We start from the raw sequence: 18,260 nt of genomic DNA on the forward strand, positions 1-18,260 counted from the left end.
AATCAGTTCAGCTTTGCGCTGAAACTAACATTGACGAAATTTTTATTTTTATTTTTTGTTGACATAACAAAATACAAGTAGTATTTAAGATATGGTCATGTGTTTTCTCATTCTACCTTGCATAATACTGTTTTATACTAACAAATCATTTAATGTATCTATACTACTCTAATAAAAAAACGTCTTAATAACTTATGCGTGTTACGTAGAACTCACTAATCACTAGAACATGCTATGTCATCGATCTCCTTAACAAATAAAATGTATCACATATAACATATGTTACACTATTAATCTACTTTGGCTTTTGTTTATCTTTATATGTAAGATAAAACATAGTCATGTAGATCTTGTTAGATTCGTTTCAATGCGTATTTTCAAAACATCAACTTCTTATAATTTTTGCATAAAGAGATGTTAAGATATAAATGATCAAAGTTATGTATTGACATGCATAAAAGTAACAAAAGTTGCGAGTATTAAAAAACGGAGGAAATATGAATTATTAAATAATAAACTAAAATTTACATATAGCAAATTCAATCATACTAGTGCGCTAGACCGGCTAAGAATTAAAGTTTTAACAGAAAGATAAATATAATACAAAAAGTAAGTAATATAATGTCACCTAGACATTAGACACAATCATATATATATTTGTATACAATTAAGAGTTATGATCGTGTGACGTGTCCACTATTTATGTGACATATGATGTGTCAAATGTGATCAAATCGGTGACGAAATATTGATTCTCTTCAACTCACTTGATTACCATGATGGTAGAAACAGAAACTAAAAAACATACTTTAAAATTTTACGTGTAATTTTCTCATATTAGCAGTGCTTGTAATACACTAGCCCACCTCGTGGCAAAGTGTGAAAGTGATAATGTAGAACACATTTATCACTCATCGTATGTTCTTTTCTCCAAAACTTAATCGCTTTAACGAAGATTTACAATTACTCAAAAGCTACAAGCGTGACACTACCGCTAGTTTTGCCGAACCCGGGACCCGCTACTTAAAAAAAAAAAAACCTATTATTCAAAAAAAAAAAAAAAAAAACCTCTTTATCATTCCCTCCAAAAAAATAAATCCATAAACACACCCGAAAAAAAAAAAAAAAAAACCCTTACCCGCTATCATCCAAATACATCTTCCTCGTACAATTTGATAGTTCCCTCTGTAATCTGGATCAAAGCATTCGAAAATCCAAAGGTACAATCAATTTCCCCCCTTTTTAGTTCGCCTTAATCAGTTAATCATCCCGTAATAGTTTATCTTGCTCAATCAATTCAAATTGATTTCATGCCCACCAACTGTTTGTTGAAATGCTTCAAAGAATTCTTTTCACCAACCCACGTTTATATCCCCGTAATCATCTTCAATTCAACTTACCCTTCACAATTTCATCACTTTCATCTCTTTTTCCTGGGAAAAATTTAGTTCAAACTGATAATATCGATGCCCAAATAGTATCATTATGTCGAAAAGATCGTTCTTTTGCAGCAGCAGCTTCATTATTTAACAATGCCTTCACTTCAGGGACAACCCCTTCTCCCAAAACATGTAATTTCCTTGTTAATGAGCTTAGGGAGGCAGGGAAACATGAATTAGCGTTTTCAGTGTATAACAAAATGACCCATGTTGGTATTAAACCGCTGTTTTATTCACTAGCTGCTTTGCTTGAGTATTTGGTGAAATCACCTGAACCAAGTTATGCATTAGGGGTTGTTGGGTTGATATGGAAGAGCGGTTTTGAGGTTAATGTGTACCTTATGAATCTTGTATTGAAGGGTCTATGTCAAAATGGAGAGATAGATAAAGCAATGGAGGTTTTGCAAGAAATGGCTAATAATTCTGTGAAACCTGATGTTATTAGCTATAATACAGTAACAAATGCTCTTTCTAAGGCGAAGAGGGTGTTCGAGGCGTTACATTTGATGGATCGAATGAAGAAAGCTGGTTGTTTTCCTGATTTGAAATCGTATACTAATGTTTTAGATGGGTTGTGTAAACTTGGTAAGATGGAAGATGCAATGGTGTTGATGGAGGAGATGAAGGAAAACAGTTTTGATGTTGATGTTGTTGCTTATAGTGCTCTTATTAAAGGGTTTTGCAATAAGGGAAATGCTGATAAAGTTGAGGAGCTTTTTCATGAGATGTTGGAAAGGGGAGTGACTCCTAATGTGATCACTTATTCATGTGTGTTGCAGTTTCTTTCCACCATGGGAAGGTGGGAAGAAGTTTCTAAAATGGTGAAAGATATGACGGGAAAAGGGATTCATCCTGATGCAACTGTTTATTCAGGTATAATTGATGGTCTTTGCAAAAATCAGAAGACTGCAAAAGCTGTTTCCATGTTGAAACTGATGCAAGATAAGGGTGAAGAACCGCCTGTTGCAACGTACAATTCTGTAGTCAATGCACTCTGCAAATCTGGTTTAATTTCTGAGTCTTTCGACATATTGAAGATGATGATGGATAAAGGGAAGAAACCCGACTTGTTGACTTACACTACATTGGTTAAAGGTCTTCTTGAAACAGGGAAAGTTGATGATGCTATAATGATCTTCAACTCAGTTTTTGAAGATGAGGCTTATATTCAACCAGATGTTATTGCATACAATACAATGATCATAGGGCTTTGCAAGGAAGGTTACCTTATTGAAGCTGAAACATTTTACCAGAAGATGAACGAAGCAGGAATTCACGGAGATGAGGTTACTTACAGTACACTCATTGGTGGATATTTGAAGGAAGGAAACGTTCTTCAATGTCTGGAAATATGGAAAAACATGATCAGGGATAAAATACTTCCAACTTCATACACGTATGGGATTTTGATTGATGGTTTCTGCAAACTGCGAATGGTTAACATTGCGAAAGGTCTGTTTCTGAAACTGAAGAACTTTGGTTTTAGTCCTCAAGTTATGGACTATACTACATTGATGACAACATTGTGTAAAGAAGGTAGTATTGATGAAGCAAAGATGTTATTCCAAAACATGAAGGAAATGAAAAACTGTGAACCAAATATTGTTTCCTTTGCTGTGATGATTAACGGAGCCCTTAAATCTGGTGATTTTGAATATGGTATGTCAATATTGACAGATATGTTTCAGAGAGGTTTGGTTCCTGATAAAATTCTATTTTCCACTCTAATACAGAGGTTTTCAGATGCTGGATTGATGGATGAGGCAAAACAGCTTTTTGAGAGGATGGTTTCTAAGGGTTTTAAACCTGATTGTTTTGATTATCAGAATCTGCTAATGGGGTATTGTTTAAAAGGTGATATGAATGAAGTTTTGAGTTTGCTTCATCGAATGGCAGATGAGAAACTTGTGTTGAACTCGGAGTTGAGAGCGACAATCTTGACATGTCTTTGTCATTGTAATGAGTTGAATATGGTGGATCTTCTTCCTACATTTTCTCAAGATGGTTTGAAAGAAGATGATGAAATCCCTTGCAATGATTTTCTTGAAAATCTTCAGAAGTTGCATTCAGAAATTCCGAAGCTTGGTTCTTGATGTATGTTCTGGAGAAGCTTGAGCTTGTATGATGGCTAGTAAGTCTGCGTTCTCTACTCTTGCAGTATTTGGATTTTTGAAGGCTTAACATAATACATTTTGTATTTGTTTGGTTGTGGAAAGCTCTATTGATTCTTGATGTAATTAGGATTTGTTCTGTTTTTTAAGGGAAAATAAGTTCAGAAAAGATAAATTCAGAAAAAATCAGTGAAAATCAGGTGAATAGAGTGCATCCTTAGTGTTTAACACAAGTCACATAGGGTTTCTTCCAACATTTCTTCCTGTATTAGGTGTTTCTTCTAAAAATCAGTGAAAATCAGGTGAATATAACGCATCCTTCAGCTACTTGTATTCATCCATGCTATTTCTTCCAACATTTCTCCCTGTATTAGGTGTTTTTTTGGGGGGTTGAAAGAAGCAATTCTCGTCTCCTCGGCCTTCTAATAAGACTAGGATGGTAACGTCGGTAAGAGTAAAGGACTATAAGGTGTCTTGTAGTCTTGATTATAGTTTATAAATATTAATCTGGTCTGATTTGGTGTGATCTACTCTCCCATTTTGCTAAATTTTGATAGTACTTGATCATTGATCGATCTATAAGGAAAAAAATAGTCGAGAAGAACCTTATTAGGTTTGACTTGACTTGTAGTTTTCAATTAATTTAATTTTCGTACTTTTTATTAGTACAAATTAAAGATACTTGACAATAAGCAAACACAAATTAAACTCTTATCCGAGATGAAACAAGTTATAATCGAGTAATTACCTTGATGATTCAATAGGAATAAGATGAGTAGGATTGTAAGAGTGTATTGTATTAGGGAATTAGCCTTTATCCTTCTTCCATTATCAACAAGGCTAATATGTTAAGCTAGCTCAAGTTGACTCATCCGGGATTATAGATTAACAGAACATTTCTCCATACCATGTAAATAAAACAATTGTATTATTGTTATCCTTACTGAATTTTTTTTAAAGAAAAACTTAAAATGTGGAGTAATGTAATTAAGTTAGGTAATTAGCTTAGTCAACAATTGAGGTAATATAATCATGCTAGTTAACCAATTGTACTATTGTAGAATGCTAAAAGCACGACATATACAAATGTGATTAACACCATCCAATATAGTAAAAAGTTACTATTACCTTTGGAGTAAAACTAACAAAATATAACTGAATAAGCTCAGACAAGTATGAACAACTGTAAACACCATCCAATATAGTAAAAAGTTACTGTTTGGGCTCCCAATTGATTCTCTATTGGGCCACTAAGTCCAAAGCCCAATGGCTCTAAACAAACAGTATCAAACCCACCAATGGCTAGTCAGCCATCCATCAAGGCCCAAGGCCCAATAGCAATAAATGACCTATGGGCATTTATTGTGCAAACACTATAAATAGGCCGCCAAGGCTCACACCTCAAGGTACGTCGAATTTACCGCCTTAAGACTACTCTTCTAGAGAACTTCTCTCTAGAATCCGAGCATCATTCTTACTTAGGCATCGGAGGGGCTTTCCTCGGAAACACCCCCGAGGCTAGTAACTTTGCTATTGTGCAGGTGAATTCGGACTCCACTCATTCAAACAAGCAAGATCTTCAACACATACAAAAGGGCCTTCATTCGAAGCCCATTGTTTCCATCTTTACAACACCGGAACAATTTGGCGCCGTCTGTGGGGAAGAACACTTCAAAGCCTTTGAAAGACATCAATCACCTCTTTCCGCGAAAATGGTGAACGATGTTGTTAACAACAATGACGACGATATGATGGTGCGGTCAGATTCAGAATCTGACCAAGAGGGGCACCCTCAATCGATGGCGAGGTCACAGCCAAGCAGAGCTACGACCGCCACAAATGCAGGACCTCCGATTCCAACTAGGGAAGAGCTCACTGCGGCCATGACCATCATGCAAAACTTCCTCTTCAATGAGAAGCAGCAAGGGCTGGCAAATGACCGCAGAGAAGAGAGGAGGACCAGGCGAAGGCTGAACGAGCCACCCAGTGTGGAAGTGTCCAGACCCGAACGAGAACTCCTTCCCTTGACAGGTACACACTTGACGTCGAGGTGGATGGAAAGCACGTGGGACACCCAAAAAAGGGCACAACAGCAACCAGATTGGTTTGCGAGACCATCGCCTACTCCAACAGCTCTCCAAAGCGAATCAACTACTCGTAACACTCGGATCCGAAGCTCGGTGCTCAGCAGGTTGAGACCCTCGGTCCATTCAAGGTTAAGACCTTCGATCCATACGAGACTCGGGGTAGGTGAGTCGAGCAGGTCTGGCGAACGACCCGAGGTCAGTAGCCGAGAAAGAAGAAGAGACAGGAGGCATGATCGAACCCCTAGCCCCCATCGTACGCCCGAGCGTTCTAATCACAGAACCTCGGCAAACGAAGGCATCAGGGCTAGACTCGGGAAAAGAATCATGACTCCTACGTCATCCCCTTTCTCGGACGAGCTGATCATGGAAGAGATACCGAAAGTAAGACTGCCAGCGCACCTAACCTACAGCGGAATCACAGATCCGAGGGATCATGTCATCTCATACGAACAGCAAATGTTCTTGAGTCCCTACTCCGAAGCATGTTGGTGTAAATACTTCCCAACCACGCTAACCGGAGTGGCGGGAGAGTGGTTTAGATCGCTGCCGAAGGGATCGATCAAGAGCTGGAAAAAGCTGAAAAAGAGATTCTGCACACAGTTCGTGAGCAACAATCGCCCCGAGCGAACCACAGCAGAACTGACCTCAATCCAACAAGAAAGAGACGAAAGTCTGAGAGAATTCATGGCCAGATTCATGAAAGAATCAACAAACATACCAAACTTGCAGCCAGACGTGGCCATCTTCGCCTTGAAGCACGCGCTCCAGGAAGGGAAGTTCCGTGACGAACTCTCAATGAAGAACCCCTCCAAAATAGCTGACGTGCTCCAAATGGCCGATGCGTTCATCAGAACCGAAGAGTTCAACAAGGCCGCTGCAAAATTGAAGGGATCGTCAGATCCGAGGGACACAAAGAATAACCAGAGCAGGCCCGAGGGCGGCTCAAGGAAAGGGAAAGAGAAAGTAGGAGCTAGAGAGATGAGCCCGAAGAAAGACGGGAGAAGGGGTGAACTTCAACCCAAATACACCAACTACACTCCACTAGCTCTGCCCCGAAAAGAGATATTTAGCCTCAACAGAAATGATGAAAAGTGGAAACTACCGGGGAAGCTCAAGTCCAACCCAGCTCGGAGAAACAAGAACAAGTGGTGCGAGTTCCATGATGACTTCGGTCACCATACCGAAGAGTGCAACTCGCTGAAAGACAACATTGAGGACCTCGTTCGCCGAGACTACCTGAAACAGTACTTGTTAGACCGAAGGGAGGAAAAAGAAAAGGCCGCAAGCGGCAAACAACACGAGCAACCCCAGAAAAGGGTCTACGAAGCAACAGGGCACAAGAAAAATGACATCCTAGTGGTGTTCGGGGGACAGAAGTCTGGCCAGGCCAGCAAAAAACACCTAAGAGCCCTCTCCCATCGGGTCAACTTCAGCGCGGTTGGAGACAACCAACCACACCCCCCGAACATGACCTTCACTGCTGATGATTGCTTTGGAGTCCAGTACAAACATGACGATCCTCTGGTCATTTCCATGGACCTCAACAACCACAACGTACATCGAGTGTTAGTCGACGGAGGAAGTGCCGTCAACATCATCTTCAGAAACTGCTTCGAGCAGCTGATCCTCGAAGAACCAGAGGAAGCACTGACGAAAGTCAGTTATCCTCTGATCGGATTCAACGGATCCGCAGCTATCCCTCGAGGAAAGATCACCCTGCCAGTCACAGTGGGCGAAGGCCAGGCAGCAAAAACCCTTCGGGACGAATTCTTGGTGATGGACTGCGACTCCGTATACAACGTAATCATGGGGAGAACCATGATTCACAAGATGCAAGCAGTCCCCTCCACATACCACCAGCTGATGATATACGTCTCGGATGCAGGATTCGCCGAACGAATCAGAGGTGATCAAGAAGTGGCGAGAAGAACCTGCCACACTGCTGTCCGAAAGCCCAAACTAGGGGACGGCCCCGAGGAGGAAAAAGGAGCTACGGGAGAGGAAAGCGAGGCAAAAAGGAGAAGAGCAAGCACGAGCAGCTTGTCTCCCGCGGAAGTTGATGCTCGCCCCGAAACCCTATCCCCCGAACCGGATCAAGAAATGGAGGATATCTTCCTCGAAGATGATTCAGACAGGAGCGTCCGAATAGGCAAGGGCCTAAGCTCGGGGCTCCGAATCGATTTGATCCGATTACTCAGGGATCATAAAGACATCTTTGCATGGTCAGCAGCAGATATGCCAGGGATAAATCCGAAGCTGATTTGTCACAAGCTGGATGTCAACGCTGAAGCTCGGCCAATCAAGCAAAAAAAGAGAAATTACTCCTCGGAGAAAAACAAAGCCATCGCCGAGGAGGTTAAAAAGTTGCAAGAGGCCGGATTCATCGAACCATGCATGTATCCGAAGTGGCTGGCCAACGTGGTGATGGTCAAGAAAGCGAACGGCTCATGGCGAATGTGCGTAGATTTCACAGATCTGAACCGAGCCTGCCCCAAAGACTGCTATCCCCTGCCAAGGATAGATCAACTGGTTGACTCCACCAGCGGCCATGCACTGCTCAGCTTCATGGATGCCTTTTCAGGCTACCACCAAGTATTCATGCACCCCGATGACAGGGCAAAGACAGCGTTCATCACAAGCGCAGGAGTGTTCAACTACAAAATGATGCCTTTCGGCTTGAAAAATGCCGGAGCCACCTACCAGAGGTTAGTTGACCACGTCTTCGCCGACCAGAAAGGGAGGAATGTGGAGGTCTACGTGGATGACTCCATCGTAAAAAGCATCAAGGAGGAAGACCATGTCAAAGACTTGGCAGAGACCTTCGGAAATCTGAGAAAATACAGCATGAAGCTGAACCCAAAAAAATGCGTCTTCGGGGTGAAGTCAGGGAAGTTCCTCGGATTCATGGTGAGCGAAAGAGGAATTGATGCGAACCCAGACAAAGTCCAAGCGGCATTGGATTTACCCGAGCCGAAGACCAAGAGAGATGTGCAGAGGCTAACCGGCAGGTTAGCCGCACTAACAAGGTTCATATCAAAAGCCTCGGACAAGGGAGCTCCCTTCTTCAAGGCACTGAAACCAAAGAACCTCCCCGGAGGAGAAGCAGAACCAGTCAAGAAAAAGGGGGTCCCGAGGAAAGTGGATCCCGAACTGATATGGGAACAGGAGCAAAAAGAAGCTTTCCAGCAACTCAGAGCCCACCTAGCTCAACTGCCGACACTGGCCAGACCAAAGGAGGGGGAAACCCTGTACCTATATGTCGCAGTTAGCCCTGGAACCGTCAGCGCAGTGCTTCTTCGGGAAGAAGAAAGGAAGCAACAGCCAATCTACTTCACCAGCCGAACACTCACAGGGGCCGAAACCCGGTACCCACTCATCGAGAAAGTCGCATATGCAGTAGTGGTAGCTGCCCGAAAACTGAGGCCATACTTCGACTCCCACCAGATCACAGTGCTAACTGACCAACCGCTCGAAAGAGTACTCGACAAAATAGAGAGGTCAGGAAGATTGGCTGCCTGGGCCTTCGAACTATCAGAGTTCGGCATCAAATATCAGCCGAGGACAGCAATCAAAGCACAAGCATTGGCAGACTTCTTGGCCGAGTGCTCATACCAGGAAATGTTGGATGATACGAAAAGCACTTGGGAGGTCTTCACTGACGGATCTTCCACAATAAACGGCTCAGGGGCAGGAGTTGTACTGATCCCCCCGACGGGGAAAAGCATAGAGTATGCATTGAAGTTCGGCTTCAAAGCAACCAACAACGAGGCCGAATACGAGGCCGCAATCGCAGGGATAGAGCTTTGTTTATCCCTGGAGGCCGAACATGTTCGCCTCAAAACTGATTCCCAGCTTGTAGCCAACCAGATCCGAGGGGAGTATGAGGCCAAATGGCCCAGCATGACAGCCTATTTAGCAAAAATTAAATCCTTAACGTCAAAGTTAAGATCCTTTGAAGTCATCCTCATTCCCCGAGGACAGAACACGCAAGCAGACGCGCTGTCAAAACTCGCAAGCTCAACACTCATCGACCTAAACAGGTCGGTCCACGTGGAAGTTCACCAAGAGAGAAGCATCGACTTGCTACCCACCACAGTATGCAGCTTACGTACCGAACCTAGCTGGATGGACGCAGTAGTTGCATACAAAGAAAGGGGAGAACTCCCCAAAGATAAGCTGCAAGCGAGAAAACTGAAAAGATTCAACAGATGGTTCATCATCAGCGCCGAAGGAGAGCTCATGAGGAAATCATTCTCTGCTCCGCTGCTAAAATGTGTGGGTCCAACAGACGCTGACTACATCCTAAGGGAAATCCACCTCGGGATATGCGGAAACCACATTGGAGGTAGGACATTAGCACATAAAGCCCTTCGGGCTGGGTACTGGTGGCCCACTATGGTTTCCGAGGCAAAGCAGATGGCAAGGAAATGCGAGAAATGCCAAAAGTTCGCACCAGCCATCCATCAACCAGCTCAAACCCTACAATCAACACTGTATCCCTTACCATTCGCACAGTGGGGGTTAGACATCATTGGTCCCTTCCCCTCAGCGACGAACCAGAAGAAGTGGTTGATTGTAGGAGTCGACTATTTTAGCAAATGGATCGAAGCCGAAGCTGTCTCCTCCATCACCGAACCTCAGGTCCGCAAGTTCATATGGCAGAACATCATCACAAGGTTCGGCATACCAAGACTGATGGTCTTCGACCACGGGAAACAGTTCGACAACACCCCGTTGCAAAAGTGGTGCAAACAGTTCGGCATACACCTAGCATACTCGGCAGTCTGTCACCCACAAAGCAACGGGCAAGCCGAAGCTGCTAACAAACTCATCCTCAACGCACTCAAGAAAAGAGTCGAGGATGACAAAAATAAATGGTTAGAAGAGCTACCCGGAACGCTATGGTCCCTTCGGACCACTGAAAAAGAAGCTACCGGACAAACACCGTTCCACCTTGTATACGGATCCGAAGCTGTAATTCCTGTGGAAATCGGAACAGAAAGCCTGAGGATCCAGGCATACAACAGGTATGATGGGCTACAAGGAGAAAGCAACAATCAACTTCTATCCGAAGCTCTAGATCTACTGGACGAAGCTCGGAACGATGCAAGGACACTCAACGCAGCCTATTTGCAGAGGGTCAACAAGCATTACAACCGAAGAGTCAACGCCAGACCCCTAAAAGTCGGTGATCTAGTACTCAGAAACGCCGCCTCGGTTCAGAAAGGACGGATCCATGGCAAACTCTCAGCCACTTGGGAAGGACCATACATCATCCATTCCGAAAAAAGGCCAGGCACGTATATGCTGAAACAGTTAGATGGAACAATTCTGAAGAACCATTGGAATACCGATGTTCTCAAGAAATATTTTGTATGATCTCTGTCTGTAAACCAAGTAAGTTGTTTAATGAGAAGAGGAAAGCCATTTGGCACCATGTGTTTCATTGAACTCATCTCTATATTTATTGTCCCCTTATATATATATGCAGCCTCGGATCTGATCAATCCGAGACTAAAAACAGGTTGACTTTGTCCATTCCTTGATAAAATGCAAGAAATGACCAAATCATACACTTCAGGGAACCGTCCAGAATCCTCGGATTCGCGGTACCCTAATAAAATTTGTTCGCAACAAACAGTCGCTCGAATCAAGTTATAAAACTCCGGCTCAGATCCACGGATCGCCGAAGGCATAACTAAAGAGGCAGACTAGCGATCTCTTGCCCAGGTTTCCGAACCACAAGAGATCGGAAGAACAATCCAAACCTCTGAGCAGATCGACGGATTTGAAGAGTCTGGAAACTAAAGAGTCTCTTAGCAGATCTACGGATTTGAAGAACTCGCAAAACTAAAGAGTCTCTTAGCAGATCTTCGGATTTGAAGAACTCGCAAAACTAAAGAGTCTCTTAGCAGATCTACGGATTTGAAGAACTCGCAAAACTAAAGAGTCTCTTAGCAGATCTTCGGATTTAAAGAACTCGCAAAACTAAAGAGTCTCTTAGCAAATCTACGGATTTGAAGAACTCGCAAAACTAAAGAGTCTCTTAGCAGATCTACGGATTTGAAGAACTCGCAAAGTCAAAGAGCCTCTTAGCAGATCTACGGATTTGAAGAACTCGCAAAGGTTAAAAAGTCTCTTAACAGATCTACGGATCTAAAGAGCTCGCAAGGTCAAAAGGTTTTTAGCAAGTCTACAGAAAGAGGAGCTCGAGAAATCTACGGATTTAAAGACCTAAAAATTGCGAAAGAACAAGTTGAAAAGAAGCAGCCAAGTAACAAACATTCATTTTTTATTCAATATTTGGGGGAAGTACAAATACATCGAAAAACCTCAAAAATTGAAAACAAAATGAAACAAGTTAAAATCGGCAGCCATCAACAGACAATACCGGCCTACCGAAGTACTAAAGAAAACAAAAAAGAAATAAGTACAACGCAGCGCCGAGGCAAAAGGGGGGAAAGGCAAGCACATGTTCGGAAGTCCTCAACTGGAACCGACCGACTCTGAAGAAGACGACTGCCCGAATCCCTAGCTCTTGGGAGTCTCAGGAGCATCCCCCAGAGGAGCATCCTTCGAAGAACCCCCAGCAGTAGTATCACCTTCGGAAGCCGCCTTCTGGGCCCGAGCCTCTGCAAGAGCAGCTTGGCGTTCAGCTTCAGCTTCGTCTCGATCGGCCTGGCACTCCACCAAGTGATCCTGGGCCCTCATCCAGAGCGGAACCTTCTCATTCCAAGGGAAATGAGGCATGTGCTTCGCGAACATCCGCCGAGCACCCAGGATGCCATTCCAGTATTGCTCTCTACACTGATCAGCAGTGTAGAGGTCAACTCTCTCTTGCTCCAACTTCCGAATGGCAGCATCTTTCTCTCGGATCTTCAGCTGGAGAACGGGCACCTTGTCAGCTTGATTCTGAACAATCTCCCGGTGCTTGATAAACTGCTGAAGCCTCGCCTCCGCTTCCTGGCTCTGCTTAATGGCCGCCTCAAATTTAGACGTCATCTCCTTGAGAAGACTGTCTTTTTCTTCAAGTTCGCTCGCAAACTTGGCAGCCATTTCTCTCCTCTCCCTGTCGAAGGAAGCTATCTTTTCAGCATCCTCTTCAACTTGGAAAGTGAGCCTCCCAACTTCGGCCCCGATCTGTTCCGCCGCTTCCCTAGCCTCACGACTGTACTGAAGGTACAGTTGCTTGAGGTCCACCATCTCGGCCATGAGCTGCCCAGCCTTCTGGTCCAAGACAGGGATATCACGAGCATAAGCCTCCTGATACCTCCTCAGCTGCCTTTCCTCAACCGAGCTACACTCGGAAGCGAACGAGGACCAGAAAACAGCCTGGGAAAGAAGAAAAGATGAGGAAAGAAGACAACAAACCAAAAACGGAACTCAAAACAAAATTTCCAACACTTACCTCATTCAGATAATATTGGGCCATCATAGCTGGGTTCCTCTCCTCAGCTCCAGGAACCCTCCACTGCGGGTTGGCCCGAAGAAGATTCTCCCGTGCAGCTTCGGGACCCACCAAAGATCCCACGTGAGCCATGGGGTTCTCCCCCAAAACCGGAGCTCTGGCATAGCGAGCCATCGCTTCCCTTACCTCCTCGGGGATCCGTTTCAGCGGAACATCCGAGCAAGGGTCAGCGTGGATCAGTCTATCCAGGGCCGAGGTCGAAGTGGAGCCCAAGGTCGAATGACGCCTCTTCCTCGTCAGACCCTGCTCGGGTTCCTCCTTCTCAGCTTCGGGAACCTCTACGTGAGCTTCGGTGAGATCCACCATCTCCTTATCCGGACTTTTCTCCCTTTCGAGAGAAACGTCAGCAGCTTCTTCCTTCTGCTCGGCCAGAATAGGGACATCCGAGCCAGGAACAAGGTCGGCTTCAATTGCCTCCATCACCTTGGTTATATCCTGGATCTCGATCCCTAAAGCAGCAGACGGCTTCAGCGGAGAAGGGATGGTATCTTCCTCAGCCAGCGGTTGGTCCACGGGAGGCGGTTCCACAACCACCACACTCTTCAACTTCTGCCCGGGCAAGGGCATGAAGTGAAGGAGGTTTTTGGGAGGAGGCATGACTTCCGAAACCACTTCCTACAGGGCAAACGCTCAAAGGTCAGTTTCAGAAAAAGAGAGAACAGACCACAAAAGCTCTAAGTCAGAACAAATACCTTCTCCGAAGACTGATCAGCTTTCGCCTTCTTCGGATGCGCAGAAGGCCTCAAAAGAGTGCTGCTCTTCCTTTTGCGCTGATCCTAAACAGAAGAAACCAAGGGTCAATAAAGGTAAAACAAGACAAAAGAAGGAATAAAGAAAAATCGCGAAGTACCCGGTTCCTAGATAAAGAGATATCTATCCGAGCCGGAGATGAAACCGAAGGAACGGCACGCGGCACAGCGTCAGTCCCAGGACCCTAAAAAGATGGTCCAGGACCAAGACGTTAGCCGACGGCCAACCAAAAAGAAAGACAAACAAAAGATATTGAGACTAGAAACACTCACCGGATCCGAGGTTGTCCTCAAATCAGGGAGCACGACTTTCACTGGAACAGCTTCGGGAGAAGAGGCAGAATCCCACGGATCAGCTCGAACTTCAGATATCCGAGCGACACCCGACGGAGACAGCACGTAATCCTTCAAGCGAGGATTACGAGGATTCTCCTTCCCGAACTTATAATCAGGGGCCGAGTCGTGAATGGTCTTCAGATCCAAAGAAATACCCAAGACCACAGGATCAACGCAGCTGAAGCCGTACTCTGCAGAAACAAAGCACAAAACGAAATCAGTAAAACGAGACCAAAAAGGAAGAGGGCAAACTTACTAAAGCACGGTCCCAGCCGAAAGACACCTACCCCTGTCAAAAATCCTGCTGAGACCGGCAACAGCAAGAATGTCCTCCCGCAAGATATAGTTGAGGTTCGGGAGCCAGTTGGACGGCAATTTGTAGTTGTCCTCCCGAGCCAAAAACCACTGGAGGAGATCCACGTAGTGGTGATGGTTCCGATCCGGAGCAGCCACGCTTCGCATATCAGGATCAGGAGTCACAAACCACTTCGGAGGGCGGTAAAAATGTGGATGCTTCGGATCTGTCGGCACACGAACGAACAACCACTCCGTCTTCCAGTTATGATCAGAGCTGAGGTAAGGGTAGGCCGTAATATAGTTCGGCTCCCCCTTTCTTCGGGATCTTTTGTTGATAATGGTCCACCAACCATACCCATCCCCCTTGGAAGCGTGGTTGAAAGACAGATCGTGCAGATCCCGAAACACGGCAACAGAGCATGGAAAGTTAATAAAATCGCACACCCATCTAAATCCGATGATGTGCCTCATAGATTTGGGGGTAAGCTGGGCCAAACTGATGTTATACGACACCAGGAGCTCGGATATGAAGGGATCCAAAGGAAAGCGGAGGCCGTTCTCCAAATGATGAGTATACACAGAGATGAACCCCCTCGGCGGATGAGTCACCCGAGGACGCTCCTGGTCGGGAAGCTCGCACCAGTACCCCAAGGCGTGCTGGATTCCGTATAACTCTTCGGCCCTCCGATGGTAATGCCCCAGCTTCGCCTCCACCAACCAGTCACCACTGACCGATTTTTCCAAGGGACCATCGATCTTAGTGGTCTCATGCAGAATCGGGGCATACTTACCCTGCGGATCAGCTTCAGTCCAATGAACTGGAAACTCAGGGTAGGAGCGGCGCACACCCGAAGAGCCAGCCTTTTTACCAGAAGTTGCGCGTTCAGACACGCTAGACCCGCCAACAACATCATCTTTCGAAGCATCCCAACCAGTCGAACGCCTCTCCACTGGCCTCTCCGAAGGCCGAACCCTCGAAGTTTTCGGTAACCTTCCCGAAGGCACGTTCTCCCTCTCACTAGAGGAGCCAACGACGAACTTGCTCTTGCCCCTATTCTTTGCCATGGCCGCGAATTCTCGGTCTAGGGTTGAGATTGAGGGGTAGAAGGAAAAACGAAGAAAAAAGGAGAATTCAGAAACAAATTACCTTCTTCCGAAGCGGAATTCGCCGATAAAACGAACAGCACAAGTTCCCGAAGTCCAAAGTTGGCCGAATTTCGTAGATCTGAAGAAACAAATCGCACTGCGATCGCCGGAATTTAGAGAGAGAAAGGGTTTGAAAGAAGGAGTAAAAAGTTCGAAAAGAGCAATGCACCCCGTATTTATAGAAAAGAAAAGGGGCGCATCAACTTCCTCAAACCCACGATCTACACGGCACAATACAACTCCCAACACTTGTCATCAATGCAAATCATCCCTTTTCAGAAAAAGAGAGGGAACTTTCGGACTTCTGACAGCTGGAAACCCACCCATTTAATTCTAAATGGACCGGGTCTGGGGGGCATGTTGTTTGGGCTCCCAATTGATTCTCTATTGGGCCACTAAGTCCAAAGCCCAATGGCTCTAAACAAACAGTATCAAACCCACCAATGGCTAGTCAGCCATCCATCAAGGCCCAAGGCCCAATAGCAATAAATGACCTATGGGCATTTATTGTGCAAACACTATAAATAGGCCGCCAAGGCTCACACCTCAAGGTACGTCGAATTTACCGCCTTAAGACTACTCTTCTAGAGAACTTCTCTCTAGAATCCGAGCATCATTCTTACTTAGGCATCGGAGGGGCTTTCCTCGGAAACACCCCCGAGGCTAGTAACTTTGCTATTGTGCAGGTGAATTCGGACTCCACTCATTCAAACAAGCAAGATCTTCAACACATACAAAAGGGCCTTCATTCGAAGCCCATTGTTTCCATCTTTACAACACCGGAACAGTTACTATTACCTTTGGAGTAAAACTAACAAAATATAACTGAATAAGCTCAGACAAGTATGAACAATTGTATAGCCATATGCTGATAATACAATCATATAAGTAGGGGAAAAAACTCTAAAGTAAAAAATTAATACATATCAAAGCCGCCTACTTTCTAACTTATTGTTGGAAAGACTACCGTCAATGATGCAAGCCACCAATATAAAGGTCGTTATGGTAGCGCCGAGACCATAATTATAATTTTTTTTCAGAAACATATAGTTCTATTTTGAATGAGTTGAAAATAAGTATATGATATCATTTCCAGTCTAAATTTTTCGAGGTTCGACTCAATATTGTAGTTTTGAATGTCGAATTTTAAAGTTGTAATTGGTGAAAATAGAAGTTTAAATTGTAACAAGCAAAATGACAAAATTTTGAATTTGTATTTGACGAATTCTTTTAATTATATTACATGTAATACTCAATTACTAACGACCACATTTGAATTTTAATGTATTTTGACAAGATATGCTTATATAGAATCCTTTACGAAGCTAAAAAATTACAAGAAAAAATCATTAAACTATTTCCTGAATTTGTACAAACAAAAATAAAAATGATTAATTACATGAAATCATTTAGAAATTATAATTTTATATTAAACCGTATGAACCACAATTTTTTTTAAAAAAATGACATGGAGTATTTTTCGGAGTACGTATTACCTTATTTGTTTAGACAACATTAATAATTTTATTATGTGCTTAAATTTTCATAATCATGTACTACGTATTACATTAATAATCACCTAAAAAGATTAAAAGAATTGTAAATAATAATTCACAAGTGTCAATAAAAAAATATTTAAAACAATTTTAACTGAATCATCTTCCATCAAATCATTTACGAAGTAATTATAACACCTTGTTAACAAATAAAATTTACAATTAAATTAATTACATAAAATAAAAGACATACAATTAAATGTTCTTAATATTTGGGGTGAACTTATTGGACCAAAATAATGCAATGTTCAATCAAGTTTTACTCAAATTTCTGACAGTTGAAAACATGAATCGTCAACGAGCTAGAGTCAAGAAATATACGTGTTCCAAATTATCCCGACATATTCCAAATGTTGAAATTGGTACTCCTTATGATCCATAGTAACGATCCATAGTAACGTACAACATGTTTTATTGATCAATTTGAAGTTATTATATTTTACAAAAATTTAATATTTTGCTACGTCTCTATTTTTAATTTGCATCAAAACCTTAGTTTTACTCTTTATATTTTCTAATTATAAATTATTGTTTACGAGTAATTAGCAATAATTCGTAAATAAATTTAGTAACACACGTGCGTTGCACGTGTCCAGACACAAATATTCGCTATTAGTAAGGAAGATGAAAAGTGGCAGAGGCCGCCAAAGATGTACAACAAGTACAAAGATCCAAAGAAGTATTGCGCTTTCCATGCTCTGGCCAAAGCCATAACAACTCAAAATCAAAGCAACCCGCAGAGGTTGGAAAACGACAGATCAACCCAAAATCAAAGCAACCCGCAGAGGTTGGAAAGCGATAAATCCAAAACGAGCAAAAATAAAGTAAGTAGAGTGCGCGGATAGAGAAAATTGGGAAAAATTCTGCTGCTATACTTGCCAGGTCCGGTCCTGACATTTTATGGGCCCTAGGCGAAACAAGAAAAAAGGCCCCTTATTTAAAAAAAAAAAATACGAAGTATTAAGAATTTGCGATTCATTGTCACCAAAAATAATTGCGTAAATTTTAATAAATTTTCCAATAAAAATATTTCGTACTATATATGTTTTAACTCCATTAATCAACCAAATG

The 18,260-nt window shown here is 43.4% G+C and overlaps 2 protein-coding genes across 3 annotated transcripts; one reads left to right on the forward strand and one right to left on the reverse strand.

Moving 5' to 3' along the window:
* The first annotated feature begins 868 nt into the window (after positions 1 to 868).
* Positions 869 to 3,877, forward strand: LOC110783321 (pentatricopeptide repeat-containing protein At4g28010). The gene has a single exon (XM_021987647.2). It carries the CDS (start codon positions 1,334 to 1,336, stop codon positions 3,530 to 3,532), a length of 2,199 nt encoding a protein of 732 aa, XP_021843339.1. The 5' UTR covers positions 869 to 1,333; the 3' UTR covers positions 3,533 to 3,877.
* A 7,775-nt stretch (positions 3,878 to 11,652) lies between these two features.
* On the reverse strand, positions 11,653 to 16,420 carry LOC110784189 (uncharacterized). 2 transcript variants are annotated; one of them, XM_056843817.1, is made up of 6 exons: positions 14,478 to 16,420; positions 14,128 to 14,381; positions 13,956 to 14,039; positions 13,798 to 13,881; positions 13,046 to 13,720; positions 11,653 to 12,969 (listed from the first exon to the last, which is right to left on the reverse strand). In XM_056843817.1, the coding sequence occupies exons 1-6, from the start codon at positions 15,550 to 15,552 to the stop codon at positions 12,169 to 12,171; spliced, it is 2,973 nt and encodes a 990-aa protein (XP_056699795.1). In that variant the 5' UTR covers positions 15,553 to 16,420; the 3' UTR covers positions 11,653 to 12,168. The 2 variants fall into 2 exon arrangements, with proteins under 2 accessions (XP_056699795.1, XP_056699796.1); XM_056843818.1 differs by lacking the exon at positions 13,956 to 14,039.
* Between the last annotated feature and the right edge of the window lie 1,840 nt (positions 16,421 to 18,260).

The sequence above is a fragment of the Spinacia oleracea genome, chromosome 4 (genome assembly GCF_020520425.1).
Source record: "Spinacia oleracea cultivar Varoflay chromosome 4, BTI_SOV_V1, whole genome shotgun sequence".
NCBI lineage: Eukaryota > Viridiplantae > Streptophyta > Magnoliopsida > Caryophyllales > Amaranthaceae > Spinacia > Spinacia oleracea.